The following is a 26,398-nucleotide window of genomic DNA, read 5'->3' on the forward strand; positions in this document are numbered from 1 at the left end:
GCTACATAATACTTGGTATTTGTGTACATACTGTGCTGCACACAGTGCGCACACAATGCTGCATGGCAAGGTGATGTGTTCTAACACCTTCCCTGATTACGACCGTAAAATACACACACGCACGGACATACACACTGATGCATATGCATCGCAGTTGCGCACGTGTGAAGAGCCGCGCAAGGTTTAGGAAATCGCTGTGTCCGGGGGAACAGGGAGGTTCTCTCCTTCTCTCCCTCCATCTCTCTTTCTTTAACGATCTTTTTACGTTACACACACGTAACAGGATGGGGATGGGGACGGGGAAGCGATGCTGGAAAGGTAATGGAGACCTTTCCACTGTTTCCTCTTTCCGTCTCACTTACGACTCTGTTTGAAGTTCAGGTTGAAATGTGCTCTGAAACTCCTAATCAGTAGCCACGTTGAAGGGAGAGAGAGAGCGTGGTTAGCTTCCTTGTGCTGAACACAACCTGGCGCCGCCCGACGTACACATGCCGCACTTAGCGTGTAATCCCATTTTTTTTTTGTGAATGGCTCCGCAACATTTGAGGGACTCATCTCCTCATGAGTAACACGGTGTAAGGCGGGGGGGGCTGCAATAAGCTGTAGCCGGAGTCCGTCTAATCAGCTCTTTACTCAGCCTAATTAGCGTTCGTGGCTAAGCTAGCGGCGGCTGCACGTTTTCGGCTGCCAGATTTCAACAGCTCTGACAAGCGGGTTTCATGACTTACAAATTCCTCCGCCTCTCTCCTGCTAGTTATCTCGTAGCCTGGACTGACAGGCTAACAGATAGCGCAGGGTGGCTGCCGACAAACTGACAAGAGGACTCTCTCTCTCTCTCTCTCTCTCTCTCTCTCTCTCTCTCTCTCTCTCTCTCTCTCTGTCTTGCTCTCTCCCCCCCTGTCTCTCCATCTCTCTCTCCCCTTATCTGCATGGCCCGCATTAGTCACTCTGTCTGTGTGTGTCTGTCTGTCTGTGTCTCTCTCTCTCTCTGTGTCTGTGTCTCTCACTGTCTTTCTCCCTCTCTCTATCTCTGTCTGTCTGTGTGTGTCTCTCTCTCTCTCTCTCTCTCTCTCTCTCTCTCTCTCTCTCTCTCTCTCTCTCTCTCTCTGTCTCTCTCCCCTGCGTGTCAGTTATCTGCATGGCCCGCATTAGTCACTCATCCCCCCTCCAGCTTTCTGGAGCACCGCGTGTCACTTGTCACAACCCATCTAGGGTGACTGGGAGCCTGCTTAGACACACACACGGCACGCAGACACACAGACGAGACGAGTAAAGACACACGCACGCACACACAACCAAAACACAGTGGTACGCGCGCAGACATAAACACAGGGCCACAGACGGCTACATATCAAACAGGCCTGCTCCACCTGCTCGCGACTAAGCCTCATTTGTATGGATAGCATCGCAAAGTGTTTGACAGGATGCGAAACGCCACCCCTGAAGGAGGCAGAGGAAAGAGCAGAAAACATGGAAGCTTACTGTTACCTGGGCCATCTCTTCTGTGACCTCCAACACACTATTTGTCCAGCTCCTTCTCCTTCTTCTTCTTGCTCTCTCTCTTTGTAGTGCACTCACACCCAATTATTTAAAACAGGAGTTCGCTGAAGGCAAATCAGACATTAAACAGCGTCGAAAACATTCGCACAGAAGTGTTTCCACACCAACAACCACAGCAGTGGTCAGCAGGGCTGTTTGTCTTGCAGGGCTTCCCCTGTTCACCGCTACCACTGGCACCGGTGTCTACTTTAGATTGAACGGCGGGATAGGATACAGAGAGTGGATTAGCGGAGAGGCCATACAGAGCGAGAGCGCGCGGGAGAGAGAGTGATAGAGAGACCCAGTGCCGTGGCGGTGTTTGACGTTTCCGATGGGCATCCAGGATGCGATGTCTGGACACGGGGAGAGGTGCGGGAGCCCTGCTGCGGGGCAGGCTTGCATCAGTGCGACCGCTCGCCGTGTGATGCGGGGGGGGTTTGTCTCGGCGCCGCGGCCGTTAGCCACGTGGCGAGGGGCGCGGCTCGGAGTCTAGGGCAGCGTGTTAAAAAGCTGCCCTGCCCTCCGGAAGGTCAGCCCTCTTTTTTTTCTCGCTCTCGGGGAAAAAAAAAGCAAAGGGGATCCTCGCCGCAGAAGTCGGGCGCCGCGTCCGACCCCCTGGCCGCGCCGGAGTCGGGCCGCTAATGATGAGGAGGAAGGCCGGGAATCAAAGGGAAGACGAGGGGCCGGCGTCTGAGTGGGGCGCTCCGTCGGACGCCAGGTGATTGGCGAGGGCGCTTTGAAGCAACTTGTTGGACGGATGTCCATTAATGTAAAATATCTCCCTGTTCAAAGGGCTTTATTCAAGCTCAGAGGAGCGGGGCCCACAGGCGTCGGAGCCTCTCGGCCGAAGGCACTCCCCTCTCTCTGCGAGAATGAGGGAGAAAAAAATGGAATAAATAGTTAGGGGGGTGCAGGAGGGGGGTGGGGGGTTGGGGGGTTGAACCTCAATTCCGGTTGAACCACAATTCCTCTCTCTTCCCTGCAGAGCAGTCCGTTAATTCATTATTTTTGTGTGTCGTCACTAAAGCCACGGAGAATTGAAGCGCTGCGTTGGCTGTGCTCTATCAAAGGGATGGCTATCCGTTCACTCGTCTTACTGTATGTATAGTATACAAATATCTGTATGTATATATCGCTGATGCCTGAATGTCTCGCCGGCTCTTTCAGTGTGTCTGGGAACCTTGTAAACCACGGGGTCATGTGTTGTCGCTCTCCCGGCTGCCATTTATATATCTACGCTGGGATGAACGCGTCTCCTGATGCATAAGACAGACGTGTGTGTGTGTGTGTGTGTGTGTGTGTGTGTGTGTGTGTGTGTGTGTGTGTATAAAAAAGGAAAAAACGGGAGTAAAGTAAGTGGGAAGTGAATAGTAAAAGAGAGAGGGAAGAGTTGGGGGTTTCTTATCCACCATGTAACAGGTTTATGAAACGTGAGTTATAGCTTCGTAAAACAGTGCCTCCGTTTTAAGTTACGGCGCTGTGTGTGTGTGTGTGTGTGTGTGTGTGTGTGTGTGTGTGTGTGTGTGTGTGTGTGTGTGTGTGTGTGTGTGTGTGTGTGTGTGTGTGTGTGTGTGTGTGTGTGTGTGTGGGTCGTCCATGGTAGCAGAAGAAGTCCAGGCGCAGAAAATGGGCAGCCTGAACATGACCCCTTGTTAAATCCCGGCTGATCTTGGATCTGTACTTCGAAACCACATTTTATTGATGCAGAGCGCTTTCCCCTGTATCACAGTACAGAGATATCCTAATCCAGTGGCCGGCTCTGTCTGCCTCTCTCTCCCTGGCGGTCACACAACCCCAGAATCTCACCCCACTTTGTCTTGTTGTTGTCCGGGCTCTCCTGTCATATTATTGGGCGAATGAACTATTAACTGTTGTGGGATTGATCACGCGTCAGCCCAGGCTCAGGACTACATTGTAAACGTGATTGATGGGGGGCTGCCGACCGGTCCCAGTTCAGATGTCTCCGTCCTCCCTTGTGTTTGGGCAGCTGAAGATGCGATGCGCCTTCAGGACGATCAGGTTACCGTGGCTCCTGGTTTCTCGCCACAGCCGCCATCTCCTCCTCCTGCTCCTGCTCCTCCTTAACCAACAACTCCTTTTCCAGCAACCCCATCCCCACCTCTTCTTCCCCAACCACCTCTTCCTCCACCACCACCACCTCCTCCTCAACCACTTCTTCCTCCACAACCACCTCCGCCGCCTCCCTCCTCCTCCTCCTCCTCCTCCTCCTCCTCCCCTTCCATCCATCAACCCAACGATCTGTGGCTTCCTTACAAGGCTGTCTCTTTACGACCTGCGTCTCGAGAGTGTCTTTGAGGCTTAGAGGGGGACTATATTGTTTCGACAGTCACGACTACTGTCTGTCAGATATGTAGAGTGCAAATGTGTGCACAAACACATAAGAAATACACACAAGCGCACACACACAGACACACACACACAGAAGGTACACACACACACACACACACACACACACACACACACACACACACACACACACTCACACACACATAGAAGATACACTCACAAACGTACATAAACATAGAGCACGTGCACACTCGCTCAAAAGCCCAAACTCCTTGATCGGAGCTGACAGCTTCTAAGCGATACTGTTTCCTTATGCTACCTAACCAAAAACACATTTAGAAAAAAAATACTAAATATTATTTTTCCTCGCCTTTTGACATTTAACTTCAGTATTATTTTCTTTCTTTCTTTCTTACTTTTCACATAATTTGCATGTTTTCATGAGTTTCCATCCTTTAGACTGCAATCATACACACACACTCAAACATGATTTTCTTTACCTGAATCCCAACCCTCCATATCTCTCTCACACTGTCATATTTGCATAGCATCACATCTTGTTTATATCTACAGATGTGTGCTGCTCTGTAACTTAAGGGGTGGTGTAGGGGGGGGGGGGTATTTATTAATTAAAATCCTTATTTTCCACTGTCGTTTGTAGTGGAGAAAGGAGGATTCCGACAGTGAGGGCAGGCTATGGCCTTGTTTTTTATTCAGGCTACACACACGCGAGTACCTTTCCCCATTCAGTCCATATGGAGAACGCAGATTGCAGAATGCTCTTGTTGTCTGGGGCATTTTCCTCCACTTGTGATACGCTAAGTGGGCGAAATTGTGTAGGAGATTGCTTTTTCTTTCCTTTATTTTTAAAGGTATAGGTGGATGTATTCCGCTGGCATGGCAGCACTTTATAGTGACAGAGGTGTGATGGTAATGTTGCTTATTGTGCTAAAGGTCAACACCATTTGTATGCTCTCACCGCCGGATATATGTGGAAAATATGTATGGGCACTTTATGTATACGTGTAAGTGTTATATAAACGTTGTGCCCATGTTTGTAGAATGTTCTGCCATTCTGCCGTCATGTTTCTCAATTCTTTTTAGGTATTTAATCATAGTTTTCTGCACACACGCTTCTGTGCATACGGGACACAGACGACACCAGCCGTCTTTTGCTACCGAAGAAGCTGTTGTTCTGATCGTAATCCATTAAAATAGCTACGTTACAGGGGCACAGTCCTGAACGCAGCGACCCGAGTTCGATTCCTGCCCGTGATCATTTGCTGCATGTCCTCCCCTCTATCTCCAATACCTTCCTCTCTATCCCACTCTATAATGAAGCACACTAAATGGAAAAATAAATTGTAAAAAAAAAAAAAAACGTCCTTGTGTGCGTGTGTGTGTGTTTGCGTGTGTGTGTGTGTGTTTGTCTATGTGCGTGTGCGTTGCGTCTACAGTCGGAGGCCAGGGAGACGATCGCGGCCGTGCTGGGCGAGCTGGACCTGGGCCGGACGGAGAAGTGCGTGCGGGTCAACTCGGTGTCCAGCGGCCTGGCGGAGGAGGACCTGCGGGTCATTCTTGGGGCCGAGGCCCTGCCCACCGCCCTCATGCTGCCCAAGGTGGAGGGCGTGGAGGAGGTGCAGTGGGTGAGTCCCCCCCCCCCCCCCCCCCCCCCCCCCCCCCCCCCCCCCCCCCTCGTCCCAAACAGTGTTATAATGGGGCGATGCTGCGGAGTCACAACGGATGCCGAACCTGAGTGGTGTATGCATTAGCGTAGCACGGATACAAGCGGAGTCTCCCTTCAACTAGCCTCTATAATTGCTATAGTGCTTTTCTAACCTGTGGCTACTCAGAGTGCTTCACAATCAGTGCGTTCATAATTGCATTCATACACGTGTCAACCATGCAAGGGAGCAGGCTGCTCATCCAGAGGAGTAACGGTTAGGACATTGTAACATTTACTAAACATTTAGGGACATTTAGCAGATGATTTTATCCGAAGCGACTGACAATATAGTACATTTGCTCGAAGAAACCGCGACACTCTGCTATAGGAGCAACCTGGGCTCGAACCGGCAACCTTCGTGTCGTAAGACCTCCTGAGCGACGAAGCAGTTTGACGAGGTGTTTCATGTAATGAATCCACCTCACACGGTTCGGCCACACAGATGTGTCCCGAGTGAGATGTCAAAGCAGTATCAGAGTATGATGGGACTGCGCCGCTACAGAAGCAGCCCTCTTGATCACCCCCCCCTCCCCCCCAGAGGAGATCCGCAGTAAAGCCGCCTTATGCTTCAGAAAGCAAAACACAACCCCAAAAAAGATCCATGAGACCTCCTTTGCTCTGGTTGGTTTTAGAGGAGAACGCACAGCCCAGCTCTCGCGTTCCGTGCTGCTGCAGGAAAAACGCACCAGAGACCCCGATGGGGGAGACTTCAAAGCAGTCATAACAAACTTTTCCATATCATAGCAGTTTAAAACGGGAATTAATTCCCGTGGCAGATCGGAGAAAGAAGCCCCTGTTTCTCTTGGCCCGGGTCCAAGAGGCAGATGGCACTCGTGCACATGAGCCGCCGGACGGTTGACGGGTCGCTGTAGCCTGACGTTTCCCAACAGGCTCCCTACCAGCGTTGACCTCGGGACCAGTAGATGCCTGGATCGTATCGCCGGCGTCTCACAGACCGAGAGCGCTGCGTTGCTGTGTTCGGCGGGACATTGTGGCTGACTTTTGTTCAATGCGTTGGCAGAACGCCCGCCGTTTGTCCAAACATCGGCGCATTCATTCAAAGTGACCTCTGTTTCTCAGATGTCAACGATAAGCAACATTAAACTTGATGGATACGGACCGCGGCGAGGATCCCAGAGCTGAGGCCTATTTACAGTCACACGACGGTAGTGGAATAATATTTGTACACGCATATTTTCTTTGGTATCCAAAGTTCTTGTTCTGGAAGTTGCCTTTGATGCGCGACAGGGGTGTGTTGCTCATCAGGAGTGTGTGTAGCCTACCTGTAGGCATCTTTGATAGAAACCCACACCAAAATGGCATGCATCTGTACTCACTGCAAATCATGTGTATTTACTGTACGAAAAATGGTTGACACATTTCTCAAGACTGTGTAGTCCAAACATGACCCAGAGGTAGTGCAGTCCACCAGGTGACTGACAAACCTAAATGAAAAGGTTCCCAGTGTTTCTGACCGTCCCCCTGGCTCTATATACAGGGGGGCCTTCAGGAGACAGTGACATCATTAACGCATGCCCAGGCTTTGATCGGCTCCATATGGGACGCTCCACCCAACTAGTGCACCCTCTCTCTCTCTCTCTCTCTCTCTCTCTCTCTCTCTCTCTCTCTCTCTCTCTCTCTCTCTCTCTCTCTCTCTCTCTCTCTCTCTCTCTCTCTCTCTCTCTCTCTAATTCTTTTGATATTCATCTGTGGCTCTCTCTCCCCCTCTTTTGTTTTCTCACGCTCTCCTCCTCTCCCTCGGATCCTCGTATTAGGAAGACGAGAATGTTTCTTTATGTGGGTTGTGTTTACATTTCTGTGTTTAACGTCTGGCTGACGGCCTTAAATTCCCAACATCACAGCAAACGGAAGCTCTTGAGGAGGGGGGGGGGGGGGGGGGGGTGGGGGGGGGGGGTGAAGAAGAGGTTTTAAGAGGAGTCTAAGAAAGGGGGGGGGGGGGGGGGGGGGTGGAGGGGCGGGCATCCAGTCAGGCCTATGCCCTCTGTTATGTGCATGCATACACACAAACAAACAGCATTTTCTTAAACCAAATCCCACCCCCCATTTCTCTCTCTCTCTCTCTCTCTCTCTCTCTCTCTCTCTCTCTCTCTCTGTCTCTGTCTCTGTCTCTCCCTCTTGGTCACTCTCTCTTTCACTCTTTTACACACACACCCCACACTCTAGTGCGTGGACACAAACAGGGCATACAGGGTCTTGGGACCAGAAGCAGGAAGTGTTTAACTAGTGGTTTTAATTAGAACACGTCTATTTCCTGCTTTCTTTCTTTTCTTCCCACTATAATTGCTGACAGGTGTTCACAGATTCTCTCCCTTTCACTCAGCCTTTTCTTCCTTCGTTCCCTTTCTCGCTGCACAAAACACGTCTTGTGAGCTGGGTTTTGCGGGGAAATAAAGGCCTTGGAGGAAGTCATCGAGAGAAGTGTTCACAATCTCGTGTTTTGGCCCACATCAAGCTAGTTTGGACAACTGGTAAATGCTGTGGAACAACATGTTATCATTTTGCAGTCATAGACCTGCAGAGAGAGAGAGAGAGAGATAAAGAGAGAGAGTGTGTGTGTGTGTGTGTGTGTGTGTGTGTGTGTGTGTGTGTGTGTGTGTGTGTGTGTGTGTGTGTGTGTGTGTGTGTGTGTGTGTGTGTGTGTGTGGAAGAAGGAACAAATGTATGAAAGTTTTAAAGACAACATTTAATACAATGTAAGATAAGTATGTAAACCAATGAGCTAGGTATGAATCATATATATAAATAATATATGTATATATATATATATATATATGTATATGTATATATATATGTATATATATATGTGTATATATATATATATGTATATGTATATATATATATATATATATATATATGTATATATATATATGTGTGTTTTTGTGCGTGTGATCACATGTCGATTGCATCCTCTTTTGTGTCCCTTTCTCTTGTTTGTTTGTTTATTCGTGGGTCCGACGCTGCCTTCACGTCGTAAGCCCGCCGCGTCCCCTCTCTCCTCCCCGTCCCTCCTCACGGACAGACGGCGGCGGCAGGGGCAGTAAATCCCACCTCTTGTTTATTTTCCTCCTCTTTTTATTGATATTAGCACTGGAACCTCCAGATTGATTTGTTGCTAAAAGATGGACTTACTTGTTCCCCTTTGTGTGGCGGTCTTTGGCTTCGCCGGGGCCCCCGTCCCCCCGGCCCTGGTGTGACTGACAGGCCTTATTGGGCTGTAACAGGCGTAACTCCCTCCCTTTGTCCGCCCACAATTCTCACACAAATTCGGAGCCGTGCACATTCTTTGCTCGCCACACTATTTGGTTGTGCACCGGGACCAGAAGAATGGCCGCCCGGTGCTCCTCTCCTGTTCACCTCCTCCTCCTACTCCTCCTCCTCCTACTCCTCCCCCTCCTCTTCCTCCTCTTGTCCCACTCCCCCCCCCCCCCCTCCCTCTTCCCCCTCCCTCCCTCCCTCGTCTCTTTCGGGAGCTTCCCTCTGTGAAATGAACACTTCAGCAGGCCGGAAACATTTAATCTGCACCCCTCCTCCCCCCCCCCCCCCAAACCCCCCCTTTTGAAGAAAATTAATTGAAACTTGTCCCGCTACAACTATAGCCCTTCTTTCTACAGCTCTTGTCTCCCCCCCTCCCCCTCCTCCCCCCCTCCCCTCTTCTTGTGATCAGGAAGTACGTTCCTTGCCGGTCTTGTGTCTCTACAGCCAGGCCTCCTCTAATGGCCACTGATGCGGTGGGTTATTTTTTGTGTTGTGGCTAATAGTGAGCACCGCCATTGAAAGGGGGGGGGGGGGGGGGTGTGAGGGAAGAGGGGGAGGGGGTCCTCAGGACGGAGAGCTGTTGACGGCTAATGGCCGCCTCTTCTCTGGAACAAGACGGAAGAATGAGCGAGCGCCCGCCACGCCTTTCCTTGCGGCGTGAATCGGGCCCTTCAAGCCCATTACGGGCTGAAGCGCAGGGTACGCCGGGAGCACGTAAACATGTAATCAGAGGTGTCGCCGGGGCCCCACAGCCGCCGCCGCCGCTAGAGCGGGAGAGCTGTCATTCGTTTCTATCATCGTCTCTTTCATTTTCTTCGGCCCATATTCAAGGCAGGGCCGCTGATAGATTTGTTGTTCTGCGCGAGGGTTCCTGGAGAGGGACGTGCTACGCTAACACGCGCTGTGTACGATCGAGGGAGAATGTCGTCGCCAAATGTACGCCGTCCCCTTGACGGACTTGACCGGCAAAATAAATCATGGTTTTCTCCCCCTCCCTCGCCCATCCCCTCGTTGCTCGGGCCCTCTCTCTCGCTTCTCCTCCCCCTTTTCACCTGTTCTTTTTTTTTTGTTGGGCAGGGGGGTTATTATGCTAAACCCCCCCCCAGCGTTGGTTTCTATGTTGCCATAGCAGCCATGCTCCTGTGGGGTTGTGACCTCAGATGATTACAGTACAAAGCCTATTGGGTCTTGAAAACCTCTTTGAAGATGAAAAGTCTTTGATGGTTTGTGTTTATGCAAATCTCTCAGATATGATTTATCCAACTGAGATTGAATGGGGAGATGATTAAAATTGGCCCGATTCTCTTTTCTTTTCTTTTTTTCCTCTAAATCCCTCAATGGCGTGGCCGGGCCCTTTGAGCAGAGAACAAGTGTGGCGTGAGTGCGGGCGTTTGGGGGGCTACTCTGGTCGGGCCTTGAAACAAAAAAAGAAGACCCCCCAAAGATCGGGGGCGCCTTACCTGAGCTTCTCTATACCTGTTTTTTTTCTTCTTGACCAGTGAAAGAGAGGACAAGGAAAAGGAGAAGAAGAAAAAGAGGGAACATGGATTTAGACATTTTGTGCTCGGGAGCTGAGAACCCCTGCCCCTTCTTTTTCTTCTCTCTCTCTTCTTTTTCTATTTCCCCTCCCTTTTTGCTTTTTTTCGGGGAACCGGTCTTTGAAAGGAAATATCTGAGCGAGGGGGCTTTTGTGTGTTTCCAGATGATGGATTTTGGAATTTTGGCTCCCCCACTGGCAGTCCAGGGCTGGCTGTGAAGCGGTCTGCTGGAAAGGAATCGCAGCTCTTTGGTCTTCAAAGGCCTAAACTCGGTTCTAAAGCCCTTCTTAGGTGAGCCCGCACTATTAGCAGGACCCGCGCGGCATAAACGCCTCGGCAAAGTGTCATATCACACTCTGATTGTTGCTCCCATCTCTTCCCTGCTCCCTGACACCGTGGGCGCGGTGGAGGGGGGCTGCAAAAAATAGAATAATGTAGGAGTGGTATCGCGCTCGGAAAAACATTCCAAATCGCGTTTCCTCCGCTCTTTTCTTTTAAGGTTTGCGTGTCGGTGTGTATGTTTATGTGTGTGTGCGTGAGTATCTGGTGTGTGCGGGGTTGGGGACGGGAGAGTCTTTGAGTGTGTTTTATGTGTGTCTTAGAGTCTCTTTGAATATGTGCGTTTGTATCTGTGTGTCTGTGTGTCAGTGGCTCTGCGTCTTGGTGTGTGTTTGTTTGTATACATACTTGTGTGTGTGTGTGCGTGTGAAAGTCGGTATGCGTCTGGGTTTGTGTTTGTATTCATACTTGTGTGTTTATCTGTGTGCACGTGTATTTTGGGTAAGCGTCTGGGTTTGTGTTTGCATGCCCAGTGTGTGCGTTTGTCATTGTGTATGCGTGTGGGTTTGTGTCTTTATACCCGGTGTGTGTGTGTGTGTGTGTGTGTGTGTGTGTGTCATTGGGTATGCGTCTGGGTTTGTGTTTGTATACCCAGTGTGTGTGTGTCATTTTGTATGCGTGTGGGTATGTGTCTCTATACCCAATGTGTGTTTGTGTGTGTGTCATTGTGTATGTGTGTGGGTTTGTGTTGGTATACCCAGTGTGTGTGTGTGTGTGCTCCATGGTGTATCTCTGGGGACACTGTAGCTTCTCAGTACCTCAGGAGAGAAGGTGGCACATCGACTTCAGACAGGTGGGGGGGGGGGCGGCGGCGGTGGCGGTAGGGGAACCCCTGGAGTCGAAGGCGACATTATTCCTCTCCTCGCTCGGCTCGCGTCCCTCCCACAGCCGCTCGCGTTATTCTCCGAAACCGAGAGAAGAAACGCTCCCGATTGCTTTCTGGCAAAAGACTAAAAACGGACGAAACCGGTAATAGAGGTGTCAAGATTTATGTGCAGAGAGAGAGAGAGAGAGAGAGAGAGAGAGAGAGAGAGAGAGAGAGAGAGAGAGAGAGAGAGAGAGAGAGAGAGAGAGAGAGAGAGAGAGAGAGAGAGAGAGAGAGAGAGAGAGAGAGAGAGAGAGAGAGAGAGAGAGAGAGAGAGAGAGAGAGAGAGAGAGAGAGAGAGAGAGAGAGAGAGAGAGAGAGAGAGAGAGGAAAAAACGAGTTTTCTTAGGAGAAAATGTCTCCTTTTACCCACCTGACAATTTGCTTTGACACACACAGTTTGATATCTCAGTCTGTTTTTCCTGTGTGTGTTTGTTTTGCATTCATATTAGTTGGCAACACATAAATGGCTGTGCTCAGCCAGGGATCCCACATGTCATCAGTGAGGTACAGGATATCGTTTCCTCCTTGGTGTTCCGCCTTTGTTGTGTACAATATTTCCGCTATTTTGGCGGCTACAGAGTCTATAGGAACGGGTTTAATCACGCAAAGCTCACACTTTGAAAAACACCTGCGAGCGCACCCCTACACAACGCCTTGCCCCTGTAACGGTTTGACAGTTTAACCGAATAGAAAGCTCTCCTTAACAAACTCAAGGTGTGTGTACACAGTTAAAAATAATACATATTCTGGCTAATTACGCTGGACGGGTTTTCCACGTCTTGTATTCAATTATTTAAAATAAATTGTCTTTGTATCGGTGGCTCCCAGATAACAACATCTCTGTCGCCGCGGCGATTGCCGTCGCATTTCCAGTTTGTCGACAGGTTCCGGAGCCACTTGAAAGGACGGCCGCTGACGGAGCCGATTCGCCTGGTCACCTTCGTGGAGACCGCTGTGGGTCTGCTCTACTTTAAGGTAAAAAGATAAAACGCAACCCCCGCCCCCCCTCAACGCAAACTGCCTCGCTCAGCACATTCTCCTGGTTGTTTGTTTGTGTCCCGTTCCCTTTGGAAGAAAGAGGCGGCCTTGGCGTGTGAGGCTCCGCGTGCGTCCAGAGCACAAGATGAGAGGGATCGAATGTATTGTGACAGTCTTTCAAAATGTTTGAAAGACTCTCTCTCTCTCTCTCTCTCTCTTCTGCCCATGTCTCCCACTCCCTCCCTCCACCTCTTTCTCTCTCGCTTTTCTGCCCATGCCTCCCACTCCTTCCCTCCATCCCTCCCTCCCTCCCTCTCTCTCTCCTTCTCTCTTTTCTGCCCATGCCTCTCTCCCTTTCTTTCTCTCTCTCTCTCTCTCTCTCTCTCTCTCTCTCTCGGTGACATGTTTTAATTAGACCAAGGTTCAGTATCATATGGGACAGGGTTTTAATCACATTTTGGCCGACATGAGAGTCTGGTAACAGAGTGACCTTCAGCCACGCAGGGGGAAGAGGGCCACGGTTGGTCTGATTTTGGGCAAGACACGTGGTCCTAGATCGTTTTATTTGTATTTTTCTTTATTTTTTTCAGTGTGTGTGTGTGTGGGTGTGTGTGTGAGAGCACTTCGCCCCAGACAGAACCATAGGATGCGAGCTCCAGTGAAATAAAGCCTGTCCCAGCGAGTGGTTGATTTGGACACCGGCCTATTGTTCTTTTGTTGTTCAAAGCGCAACATCACATTTCCAGCCGTGTTTTGGCTTTCTCTTGGCTTGCCAACGTCGTGGCATACCTATCATTTGGCTCTCTGGATAGAACCACCCCTCACAGCACTCCCAATCGATTGTCTGCAGAGTAGACCAACGAAAAATGTCAAACTAAAGCGTTGCCTTCACTTTGGACATGCATAGTGTTTGCATATAGGCATGTGTTTATGTATCTATGCCATACATCCATGTACATACATACATAAGATACACTTACAACTCACAGATGTACGTTTCCTATTACACTGTCTAACCTGCCGGCGGTGTGTGTCCGTTGTGTGCGCTTGTGTGTGCGTTTGTGTGTGTAAACAGGAGGTGTGTGAAGAGGTTCGTCGGCTGGCCCCCAGCGCCGGTCTTCATCATGATGGGGTTGTCTTTGGTTCCGATGACTTCTGCGCCAGTATAGGTAGACACTCCCCGCAAGCGCCCTTCACTATGATCACGATTCACCATTTAGGAGATGCATTTATCCAGAGTGAACTGCCCTGAAAAAAGGTGCAGGGCATTCAGGTGAAGGTATGGGCAATGTATGTTGCACAACTAGGCCAAGCAGGTAGACTGGGGGTATCGAACACAGAACCTTTTGACTGAGAGTCAAAACCAGTAGCCGGGACACTATAATGCGTTTACACATCAGGTAGAGAGAGACGGCCTCTTTGGGGTAATGTGGTGATTTCAATAAAACTACTAAAGCAAATGAGCTGGGAAATAGTTTCATATTCAGCTGTTCACGGCTTTTGGTGTTTTGGTGATGAGAGATTTTACATCTCTGCACAAAAAAAATCCATCCTGTTCTACATGACTATTGAGTCGTTTTCATGGTGGGCGGTATGTACGAGAACTCGACTAGTCTGTGAATATTTAAACATAGTCTTTCGACATGAATTTATAACAACTGACGAAAGCCACCATAGATATTCTCTTTAGCCGTAGATAAAGTCATTGCATCTGAGGGATCATAATCAGCCTTACCAGTGTTGGAATCATCAACATAATAACACGCATTAGCGCAATAACAGTCATCTTAAAGTTAGCCGGCGCGGGATCTTGGCTTCGCTTTGATTGCAACGTTAAGCACAGTCAGCGACGCCGCGATCGCATAATGACGTCCCCAGAGGCGGCTGCTTAGCGCACGCACTAACACACGATTAGAACACACCATTGATTATGGACAAGGTAATCAGTCTCCTCCCCGGACCGCGTATGTAGATCAGTGCACGGTGATACCTCTTGAAACACTCGCAGAAAAAAACACAATGGACACCCAACAGTACCAGGGAGAATTTACCGTTACTTAAAAACGAATTGCTCACATATTCTTAATATTTAGGATTTAATATTCCTTAAATTGTAAATATCAACAGCTAAATTTGGATTTATCCGTAGCCCGTTTCAAGTGGCTTATCCTGACAAACTGGCCCGATTGATCCAGTGGTTCATCTCCCGATCGATAATAAATGGCCGGGCGGCGCTAATCAAAGCGTGGGCGTGTCCCCCGGCAGGCGCCACTCGGACCAAAGACGCCCGGGAGCTGCTGTACGCGCGGCAGAAGGTGGTGGCGACCAGCAAGGCGTTCGGCCTGCAGGCCATCGACCTGGTCTACATCGACTACAAGGACACGGACGGCCTGAGGCGGCAGGCCCGCGAGGGGGCTCTCATGGGCTTCACAGGTGACCCCACCCCCGCGCATGCACACGCGCATACACGCGTAAGCGCACACACACACACACACACACACACACACACACACGTAAGCACACGCGTGCATACAGATACACATGCGCGCATACACGTACACACACGCACACATGCAAGCCCCCATGCACGCACGCAAGCGCACATACACACATGCGCGCACACACACACACACACACACACACACACACACACACACACACACACACACACACACACACACACACACACACACTAGGTCCAGGGCTCATCATAAGTCTACCTATTTAGATGATTTTGATCACTGAGGATCTGCTGGTTTATTTGTATATTTACTGTCTTAAGAAAAGATGAAACAAACAAAAAACATTGTCACTTGACTGTTTTGTGAATTAGCACTGCAAGGTTTTATTGTCGGCGTTATAGTGGTGTATATTTATCCGTTTTTAGTGTCGGCTTCTGCTGAGCGGAGAGAGGTGGAATCACGCGGCTCTGTAAAGTGAAATGCTAGCCGCCTATTCCGACATTTTCCTTTTCTGCACAACATGAATGAACTGCTAAATGGTTTTAATTTGAAAAAGCATTGTGTGTGTGTGTGTGTGTGGGTTTTGTGTCATTGTGAAGCTAGCATAAAATGTTAGCTTTTAGTTTAACAGATCTCAGTGTGTGTCTGTAGCCAGGCAACGCTTTCAGAATGTGTGTGTGTGTGTGTGTGTGTGTGTGTGTGTGTGTGTGTGTGTGTGTGTGTGTGTGTGTGTGTGTGTGTGTGTGTGTGTGTGTGTGTGTGTGTGTGTGTGTGTGTGTGTGTGTGTGTGTGTTTGCGTGCGTGCGTGCCCCACAGACGGCAGGAGACAGGAATTTCTATTCCAAAGTGGATATTCCAGAAATATGGCAGCGGTTCCAAGGCAGTCGTTATCATTACGCTGGCATTTTCATCAATCAGTGAGCCATTTGCTTCTAAACCAGAAACTCAAATCAGCAAACGGCTGCAAGTCACACAGCCAGAACACAACTCGGACACAACTCCTAGTCTCTGCCCTGCGAGGTGTTATCCGTCTATTATAGTGTTTCTTGTTTCTCGGCTATAAATCAGTACTAGTCGTTTCTTTGCCATTCCGGGCTTTGTTTTTGTTCCATGTCAGGGAAGCAGCAGGACTTCATTTAATAGGTCAGTTGTTACATTATCGCCATTAGTGGGGCTTCGCTCCGGAGAGAGGAAGGGGAAACTAATGGAGAGGAAGAAGAGCCTCTGCTTTATCTGTTGTATTCGCCAAGACGGTAATTCCATGTGCGCAACCCCGCACCGATTCCACCCCCATCCCCGGTCTGTCAGACTTCACATAACAACTAGTAAGCGCACGTACCGACGTCACCAGTCACACATAAAACTGTTGTCACTGCAGAAAGTGTCCTGTGCACGCCGTATCCTTGCTCGCCCTGTAGGTGTTGAAGTACACGCACGCACACACACTTACGCACACACTTACGCACACTTACGTACACTTACGCACACAGACACACACACACCCACACACACATACACACACTCCACACATAGAGCATGTGTAGAGTGAATAGCGTTTGCTTAGTGAGGGCTCTTCCCTCCCCGTCTGGTTGTGAGATCAGTGTGTAACGGCGCGCCTCTCACGGCAACAACACTCGCATGTGACCTGGCCTGCCTCCCGAACGCTCTGATGCCCCTCCGTGCCATATCGGCGCCATCAAACCTACACTTTTCAGTCCGCCCCCGGAAAATAATTCAAGACATTTTAAATTATTTCACACTTTGTTTGTCCGCGTACGGTCAATCTTGTGTCTGAGATATCTACTATTACACTGACGGAGCGACGTGACTCTTTGAATGTTAGCCCTCACACACTCTTGAGTGGCAAATGCTCCCTCTTTCGTCTCTACCGTCCGACGTTATGCTCGTCAGATGGGGCCAAAAGACAAGTCCATACAGTTTTCACCATATTCTGAGAATAACCTCCTAGTCCTATTCTATGTCACATTCTATGAAATGTTTTCCTGGATACATATAAAAAAACAGAGGCTGTACAATACAATATTCTGTGATATTTTAGCTGTATGTCCTTCTGCGCTATTCCGGATTATTGTAATAATAAGGCTGCCTTTGCGAGCGCAGTCAGGTGAAAGGAGCACCTGTCATTACAGCGGTCTAGCAAGGCTTGACCGCGGCAGCAAGAGAGCGAGAAAGAGAGAGAGACAATCGGTGCATTTGTGAAATTAGAGGTTTGACTGATATGGAACAGAAACCACTCAAAGGTCTGTGGATTAATGGCTTACTGGCCTGGCCTCTCTCTCTCTCTCTCTCCCCTCGCTCTATCGTTCTCTCTCTCTCTCTCTCTCTTTACTCGCTCTCTCTGTCTCTCCCCCTCTCTATAATCTTAGTTAGTGTTATTACTAGCAAGAGTGTACTTAAGAAATAATACGGCCCCATTGAAAGCCTTCACCTCAAATGGAATTGACCTTGACACTGCACTGCCTAAGCCACGCACGGCAGCCATTAACAGCAACACACACCCCCCCCCCCACACACACACACACACACCCACACAGACACGCACACACCCTCATTCAAAGGCCCCTCCGGATGAAAAATACATAAACAACACTGTAGCAATCGATCCGGGGAAACCCAGCCGTAAACCCTGTAACAAATACTGCTCCTTTTTCTTTCTTTTTTTTTTTACCATTCTTGATTTATTTCAGCAAAGGACCACGCTGCCGCCCGCCCTGAGACCTGCCTGTGCCTTTGAAGTGTCAAAGTATGTCAGGGGATTTTAGGTTTTACCTGTCAGCCGCCAGTGCCGGGGGTTTGACCACCAATCGGAACTGTCCGCCTTTTGCTCGCGAGTGGAAGCGGAGAGGGCGGCTTCCCAGAGTCACGGTACACATTTCTCTGCTTTTGGAGAGCAGATTTCTCTGCCGTCCCAGGGGCCCTGCCCATCATCCGCCTGAGAGCACTTTGCTAAATAGCAATCCTCCAATGAGACGGCAGCAACACATGGCAGCCCGCGATTGGCTGGGGGGCATGACGGATGCGTTTTGGGGGAACCAATGAGTTGTAACCGAGGGCACCTGAGTCACCCTGTCAACGTGCACGCTCTCCTTACTCTGTCACTCTCCTGTCGACACACACACACACACACACACACAAGTACACACACACGCGCCCACACGTGGACACGTGCATGCACATACCCCAAAATCAAAGTGTAGAAACATTTAATTGCCGTACATAGAAGAGGTAAGAGGAGGAAAACAGTTCTTTTTTCCCCTCTGCACACCTTTCTACCTACACAGACAGACAGACACACACACACACACACACACACACAGACACAATACCGCACACACACACCCAATATGCACATAGGTGGTCTCTTCGCCTCATTCTTCTCCTCATTTTCCTCACACTACCCATCCTCTCTTTTTGTCCTTTTATTTCTGTCTCCCGGCGTTAAAAAGCCCACTGGCGCCAGGCCCTGTTGAATGGGGGGAGGAGGGGGGTGGGGCCGGCTGGACAGAGCTTAGCCCTGAAGTGATGACATCGCGGCCCGCCCCCCCCCCCGTCCCCCCCCCCCCCCGCCAGACACTTCATATCCTCAACTTCAACGCTACAAGTTTGATCCTCCCGATGTACACGAGGGATTACGGCGGTGGCGTTCGCCCAGATTGTGGGTGGGTGGGGCAGGGGGGATGGGGGGGGGGGGGGGGGGTTGGTGTCCCCAGATGAAGCTGCCTTGCCCCCCTCCCCCCCTCCCCATGCCCTGCCCCCTCCCCCCCCCCCCCCCCTCCCCCTTCCTCTCAGTCTGGACCAGGGGGGACAACTCTGTGGAAGACAACGTTGTGTTAGCGATGGAAAGTCACATAGACCATTGTGTGTGTGTGTGTGTGTGTGTGTGTCTGTGTCTGTGTCTGTGTGTGCCATTTCAACACATTCTTTCATATGTTATAGTATTCTTTATATATGTTTATAGTCTACACTGTGTGTAAAATTTGATGGAGTACTTTATTCCATCCATTGGGGACACTATTGGCTAAACTAAAAGCACTCCAGCTGGTGCTTTTGTTTATGCGATTACATAGTTCCAGTGCCTTTTTAAGAGGGTCTATGTGTGTTTGTGTGTGTGTGACTAAGGGCTGGGGGTCGCTGTGTGTTTATGTACAGGTAAGCAGGTGATCCACCCCGGTCAGATCCAGGCTGTTCAGGAGGAGTTCTCCCCAAGCCAGGAGAGGGTCCAGTGGGCAACGGCGCTCGTGGAAGCCTTCGGGCAACACCAGCTGGAGGGAAAGGTACACAGGTTCTCCTTAGCCTCGAACACGCTGCTCACTCCCCCATTCCACCCTTTCACACACACATTCGCTCTACCCTCTGATATGTAAAATAGATGTTATTGTATTGTTTTTATTTTCCCATAAGTCACTAGTGTTTATGTGATGTAAATAGAAAACCTCGCCGTTACAAATGATTCACTCTGTATTTTATTCATAAAAGATGGTGCCATGCGATGTATGTGTGTGTTTTGTGCACGTGTATTTGTATGTGTGTTTGTTTGTGTGTGTTTGCGTGTACCAGTGTGCGGTGGTGTTGACAGACGCCATGTCGTGGTGACATAGGCTACGGCCCTCCACAAGGGACAGATCTTTTGTGTGTCTCTATAGCACAGAAAGGGAACACACACAAACACACACTTTACACACCTCTGACCCTCCAGAGAGGACGCACACACATACACACTACACACCTCTGCCCCTTCCAGAGATTACACACACACACACACACACACACACACACACCCACACACCCACACACACACACACACACACACACACACACACACACACACAATACACACAATACACACTTCAGTGGGAGACAGCATATCAGAAGGGGTGGGTGGGGGGGGTGAGTTTGAGGGAGGGGCGGACAGGTCCATTAAATGTAGGATATTATTGCTCCTAATTTATTGCATGGATGGATCTTTATGTGCGGAGCGCTGTTGGTTCTGTGCTGATGTCATTGCGCATTCTGCCCACACCTGTCCCCCTTCCTGGGCCGCTCCGGTGCACTAAACATCGCCTGGGGGACAGGTTCCCTCACCCCGCCCCCCCGCCACACAGGGGAAGGGAGGGAGGGAGGGAGGGAGGGAGGGAGGGAGGGAGGGAGGGAGGGAGGGAGTGTACATTTGTAATTATAATTCTAGGGTCGTGGGCAGAAATCAGGGATGAACCTGTCGTCTTTGAAATGTGACAGTTGCAACTTTTTTCTGCCTGACTGTGGATGTGTGGAATCTCATGGTGTAGAACCAATGTGCAATCTCTTCTTTGGTGTTAATGTATTTGTGAGTTAATGAGCAATTCTGGATGAAATAAAACAATTGACGATAGTTTTGAGCATGCTTTGATTACTTTTCTAATTGACCATACTAAATTCTCTCCCTCTCTTCCTTTCTCTCTCCATCTCTCTTCCTCTCTCTCTCCCTCTCTCTCTCCCTCTCTCTCTCTCCCCCAGGGAGCCTTCACCTTCCGTGGCAGCATGATTGACATGCCCTCGCTGAAACAGGCCCAGAACATCCTGACCTTGTCCTCCACTGTACCAAAGTAAACCTCAGACCCTCCACACATCAAGAGAGTGGAAGAACTCCAACATCCAGGCTACAGAGTCAGATGGGAGACCCAAGTCTTGAGCCAATCCTGGATCCCAAATCCTGACTGCTGCAAAGTTGCAAATAGTTTGTAGAAGTTTTGTGATGGAATGGGAAGCACATTGACACTTCTGTGGTAGCTGATGCAATGTTTGGTGAAGCTTATTGTAAATTGTTGTATTACTTATTTAGAAGAATTAACTGAGGTTTGAATGACATGAGATGATTACTACCTTGTAAAATGTAAATAAAAATAAATCAACATACCACAGCCTCTGTTCTTGCGCGTCTGTGTGTACGTTTCCGAACGTCTGTGTGCTTGTGCTTGTGTGTGTGTGTGTGTGTGTTTTGCAGTGTGTGTATATGCATTGAGACCACGTGCCCCCCCTCTCCCGGGTCAATGACTGATGCTCGGCCATCTCTGGGGCCCAGGCAGCTGGGGGCGAAAGGGTAAACAAACACAACAAGCCACTGTGTGTTGATCCATTCAGCACCGGCCCTGGCCTCCCCGCCCCCCCCCCCATCCCTAGACCTCCACCCAGCCCTCAACCCCCCCCCCCCCCCCCCCCCCCCCCCTGCCCAGTCCCAGACCTCCCCGACAGCAAAGTCCTGTTGAAAGCCTCAGTGATTCACGTTCCACCAACACTCGCGGGGTCGGCGGTTGCCGTTTGATTGTTTGTTTTTGGCTTTCTGGCGAGGGCCTCCCCCATCTCTTTGGGTGTCAGCGGTGTGCCCGTGCCGTGCCCACTGGCAGACGTGTGGCATCAGACGCTGGGTATCCAGGGGCACCCACAACGTACATGAACCTAGCACATGCACCCATTCTCACCGCAGAGCAGCGCTTTGTACTGTTTTTCCTTTATCGGGGGGGGGAATATATATTTTTTTTAAGCCATCAAGGTTCAGCTCATGGTTTGTGATTCTTCAATCCCTTTTTTTTGTTTGTATTTCTGTGTTTATTGACAACGGGCGGATAGAGTGACTAGCCTACATTGTGCGCGGATTGTGAATGTACGCATGTGCTCGTGCCTATGCGTGCATCTCCCACGCTCTGTCTCAGCTCACGGGGGAATCCTCAGTGTCGGATGATGAACATCGGTGATTAACCACAACACAAACCTGTACTTTGCCGGGCGATGTTTCGAATGAGGCGGACAAAAGGGGGGGTTGCTCCTTGAGGTGCTTGAACGTTCTGACTCCCAGAGACAGCAGAGTGGGTGTGATGTTGGAGTGGGACAGATTAGTGGCCATGTTTCTCCAGCAGCCCTGGACCCAGCCTTTGTCTCTCTGACTGTGGAAGGATAATTGGGGGGGTGTTGAATGGTTAATTGTACCATTGGTGACCATGGTAATGAAAAGCTCTGTGCACCCCTCTCCCCCCCCCTCCCAACACTCACCCTCTTCCTCTCCTTTCATGACCCTCTCTCTTTCTCTTTCACTGTCCCTCTCTCTCTTTAACTCTCTCTCTCTTACTCTCCCTATTTTACTCTCTCTTTCACTTTCTCTCTCTCTCTCTCTCGCTCTCTCTCTCTTTCTGTCGCTCTCTCTTCCTGTCAAACTACTGCGGAGTCTATTGTGTCTGGGGCCGGACTGAGGTTTGTGCCAGGCGAGGCAGACATGAGAAACGGATCGACTCCACTCCTGTGCCCGGGCCAAATGCCCCAACAATAGGCTGTCTCCTTGGCGCGGTGCCACCTCCCTCCCACCCTGCGTCTCTGTAGTGGCTGTGTTTTCAGCTTGTTTGTTTGTTTTCACCCGATTCCTCCTTCTCTTTTCTCCCGGGGTCGGTGGAAGGGGAACTATTTTGTTTGACATTAGTTAAACCCACCGACTTTGTTCGGACAGAGTTACTTTGTAAGGCTTTCAAGAAATGGGAAGTGCAATTTAAAGGATGCGCTCCTCTTGTTTGTTATTCGTTTCAATGAAAAATGTCCGTCACAAAAACAAGTGAAAAAGTTGATAATGAGCAGACGTGTTAATGTCTGTTATAGCTGCTTGCAGATTTTGTAAAGAATGATCGTCCGGCTAGGAGGAACGTAATAAAGAAAACGTCATTCCCAGCCATAACGCACATGGAACACTCCTGGAACACTGCATAAACGAAGGCTGTAGCCTACCTGAGGTGGCAGGGGACTGATTAAGCATCCCAAGCAAGCTTTTATGTTTTACTCTCCAAATAATTACTCTAAATATGATATAATCCTCATTTTTATCCTCCTTTTGACTTAAAGGGCTGTCGTTTTCACGAGGAGATAGACCCATAGGCTATATTTTCTTTCCCTGGTTTTAATTGTGTACCGTTCCTGAAAGAGCACCTTAATAGTTGTGCTTTGCATAAATCTTTCAAAGCAGAAGTAACCAATTTGGATGCGGTTTGCCGGTGTTGTCTGTTCTGTGTAATTCCAAGTGACATTTATATTATTTGTGCAAGTGATATAATCACTGTATGCGTAGCAGATTTATTTAAATACATGTCTGCGGTATTCCCTGAGAGAGTAAATTACAATTAACACGATTATAACCTCACAAAATTGTGACGGGAATCAATTAGGCTGCGAGCACTATTTCATAGCCCTGTAATGTCTCGGTGAAGATTGGATTCATAAATTATGAGGGACAACGCAGGCGGTGGAAATGCATGTATGCAAAACACTGTCAGAGGAAAATTAAAACGAAATGTTTTACATATTTTCCCATTAATCTAAATGGGACCCGTGTGGCAAAGACGGTTTTATTCTCCTAATTCCCTGCCCGGGGATGCTCAAATAATGACTTCATTGTTTTAATAGTGTGCAAATGACAATATATGACAAAGTAATTTCCACAAAAGATTATCGCACGGCGCAGAGATCCCTGCCGTTGTGGCAATATGGCTAATTTAATGTTATCGTTTCAAACGAAAATATGACCTTAACAAAACACAAAGGCCTATGGGCTGCACGTAATGCATGGGCCTAGAAGCAGGCTATTTTGTACGCATGTTTTCCTGTATTGTATGACCGTTTCTTAGTATAATTTTAAACATAATGAATTTATATATAGGACGTTTTGTATGAGTGTGTCTGTAATACGACGAATGTCCAATGCAAAATCTTCCCTAATTGAAAGGATATTCAATATTTGTAAAACACCGGATGAATGTATAATTAATTATACCGAAACGATACAAAAAAAGCACGACAAAATTATATTTTCGTTTTATTTATTTAATCACTGAAAATATAAATATGTAAAAATGCATACAATTACTTCAACGTGCCTATAGGCCTGTTGCCTTCATTATTATGAGGCCGATGGTTTTCGTTTAGAGCAAGCTCTGTCTCATGTTTTAGTAAACTTTTTGGTGGGAATTTCAGACTCATTATTCTGGCTTTCCCAAAAAGTAACAAAACTAAGGAGGTTAGGCTATTTCAACCTTACAATCAACCTGCTGAACTAGGGCCTTTCTAACACGTCGTTTCTAGTTGATGATATGTCCAGAAATTATTTTAGCCCATTTTGTATGATTTGAGATTGTCTCGGCCTGCCTGTAACCGAGTGGTCGAGTGGTTTTACACATGTGAACCATTGCTGACTTCATTTGAGAGGCCGCGTATTGTCCGCGTTCATGTCAGTCACGCAGGAGAGAGAGAGAGAGAGAGAGAGAGAGAGAGAGAGAGAGAGAGAGAGAGAGAGAGAGAGAGAGAGAGAGAGAGAGAGAGAGAGAGAGAGAGAGAGAGAGAGAGAGAGAGAGAGAGAGAGAGAGAGAGAGAGAGAGATTGCAGTCTAAAGGATGGAAACTCATGCAAACATTAATATTGTGTTCGATAGGTGCCCTGTGGGAGAGCCGATAAACCAGACGCCTTATTTCTCTTTAATTTAACAATGCGAGGGCTATAGGCCTAGTGGATATGGCTATCTATTTTATTTGGTTGAAACCATTATTTATTGTCGATGCCGTGAGACTTGTGGAGATGGATGGTTAAAGACTGGAACATAAACTCTCTCTCTTTCCATCCATATCTCGCCATCTCTCTCACTCCCTCATCCTCTCTCTCCCTCTCTCTCTCTCTCTCTCTCTCTCTCTCTCTCTCTCTCTCTCTCTCTCTCTCTCTCTCTCTCTCTCTCTCTCTCTCTCTCTCTCTCTCTCTCTCTCTCTCTCTCTCTCTCTTCCTCTCTCTTCCTCTCTCTCTCTCTCTCTCTCCATCCCTCTCTCTCTTCCCCAAGCCGTTCCTCGGGCCCCAGACTCGGGGCCCTACTCCTTTCTCTTTAACGGGGACAGATCAAAGGCTGAGCGGGCCCCATCGGAGACCACTAAAACCCAGCCGCTTTGTCTGTCGTTGCTAGGAGGCTGGTGAAGTGAGGAGGGGAGCCCAGGGACATGGAAATGAAACTCGTTACAGTGTGACAAAGTTGATCCAACATTTTCCGTCTGTATGTTATAGGCCTACACTTTCTGCACATGTTCTATTTGTTATCCTGTTATGGGCCTTTTCTCCAGACAAACTGTTTCTTGTCAATATTGAAAAATATCCCAAAAATATCTAGTAGAACTGTTCTAGGCGATTCACTTAAACGGCATATGAGTATTATTGTTGTAGTTATTATTATAGTGTTATGGTTATTGGTGGCTAACTGTTAATTTATAGCTCATGATATTAATCGTATTAATATTATGATAAATGGGACCGTGTGAATCCTCTCTCGTACCAAAGGGTTTTGAAACTGCATCGGTAATGCTAGGCCTATAGGACTTTATTTTTATGTATTTTAATGAGAGGTTCAGGTGCGCTTTACAGTTAAAAGACCAAAACACTCCCGTTTCAGAGGAACCCGGCCTACAGACGTGGAAGAGGATAGTAACTTATCTTTGTTGTGTGACACATCAGTTCAATTATCGTAAGATTAACAAACAAAACAGGTCGTTTACAATGCATATTTGGCGTCTCATGCGGTGGAGTATGCCCATTTGTGTTTTAATAAATAGCTATAGATAAATAGACCCGTATAGTGAAATACGCGTTTCTTCACGACACATATATCGTCTGCTTGATTTGTTTTAACCATTCGAGCAAAGCACATCATATTTCCCTCTGTTTTCTTTGACTCCTACGATTACAACACGGTCTCCTGGCTTCAGAAGCCCCTCGCCTTTCATGCCCCTCTCTCTCTTCTCTTCCGCCGGCTCTTCTTATGTGGAGCTCTCCTTGTTATGATGGAGCCGAACAGGTGGAGGCCGGAGTCCCGCCACGGGCACCTGCACGCTCAGCTGCGCGAGGCTTGTTATTGCTGCCGCTGCATGAACACACACACACCCACACTACCACACACACACACACACACACACACACACACACACACACACACACACACGCACACACACATGCACACACGCACACACGACACAACTCCGCTAACAATCACACATATGTGCTCTCTTTTCCATTGCAGAAAGGTAACACTCTTAATCATTTCTACTTTCTGCATTTTGTTTTTTTCTTTCGAGAGAGAGAGAGAGAGAGAGAGAGAGAGAGAGAGAGAGAGAGAGAGAGAGAGAGAGAGAGAGAGAGAGAGAGAGAGAGAGAGTTAAAAAATTGCATCAATTTTAAAAAAAGAAAAGCTTGCAGGCGTAAATGTAAATTAAAGCCGTTCCTCAATTTTTACTTGATGCCTCAACACGTTCAAGAGCTTCCCTTGAAAACCACTTCAAAATCACTTGAACAGGAATACGGCCTATAG

At 48.7% G+C, this 26,398-nt stretch overlaps 1 protein-coding gene across 1 annotated transcript in view; it reads left to right on the forward strand.

Moving 5' to 3' along the window:
- Positions 1 to 20,954, forward strand: part of clybl (citrate lyase beta like) — a 53,617-nt gene extending 32,663 nt beyond the window's left edge. Inside the window, exons 3-8 of the mRNA XM_030343722.1 lie at positions 5,304 to 5,492; positions 12,467 to 12,568; positions 13,647 to 13,740; positions 14,837 to 15,004; positions 19,204 to 19,328; positions 20,548 to 20,954. Coding sequence (XP_030199582.1) covers positions 5,304 to 5,492; positions 12,467 to 12,568; positions 13,647 to 13,740; positions 14,837 to 15,004; positions 19,204 to 19,328; positions 20,548 to 20,640 — 771 coding nt within the window. The 3' untranslated portion in view covers positions 20,641 to 20,954. The remainder of the gene's footprint in view (positions 1 to 5,303; positions 5,493 to 12,466; positions 12,569 to 13,646; positions 13,741 to 14,836; positions 15,005 to 19,203; positions 19,329 to 20,547) is intronic.
- Positions 20,955 to 26,398: the final 5,444 nt, after the last annotated feature.

This window comes from Gadus morhua, chromosome 20 (genome assembly GCF_902167405.1).
Source record: "Gadus morhua chromosome 20, gadMor3.0, whole genome shotgun sequence".
Lineage (NCBI taxonomy): Eukaryota > Metazoa > Chordata > Actinopteri > Gadiformes > Gadidae > Gadus > Gadus morhua.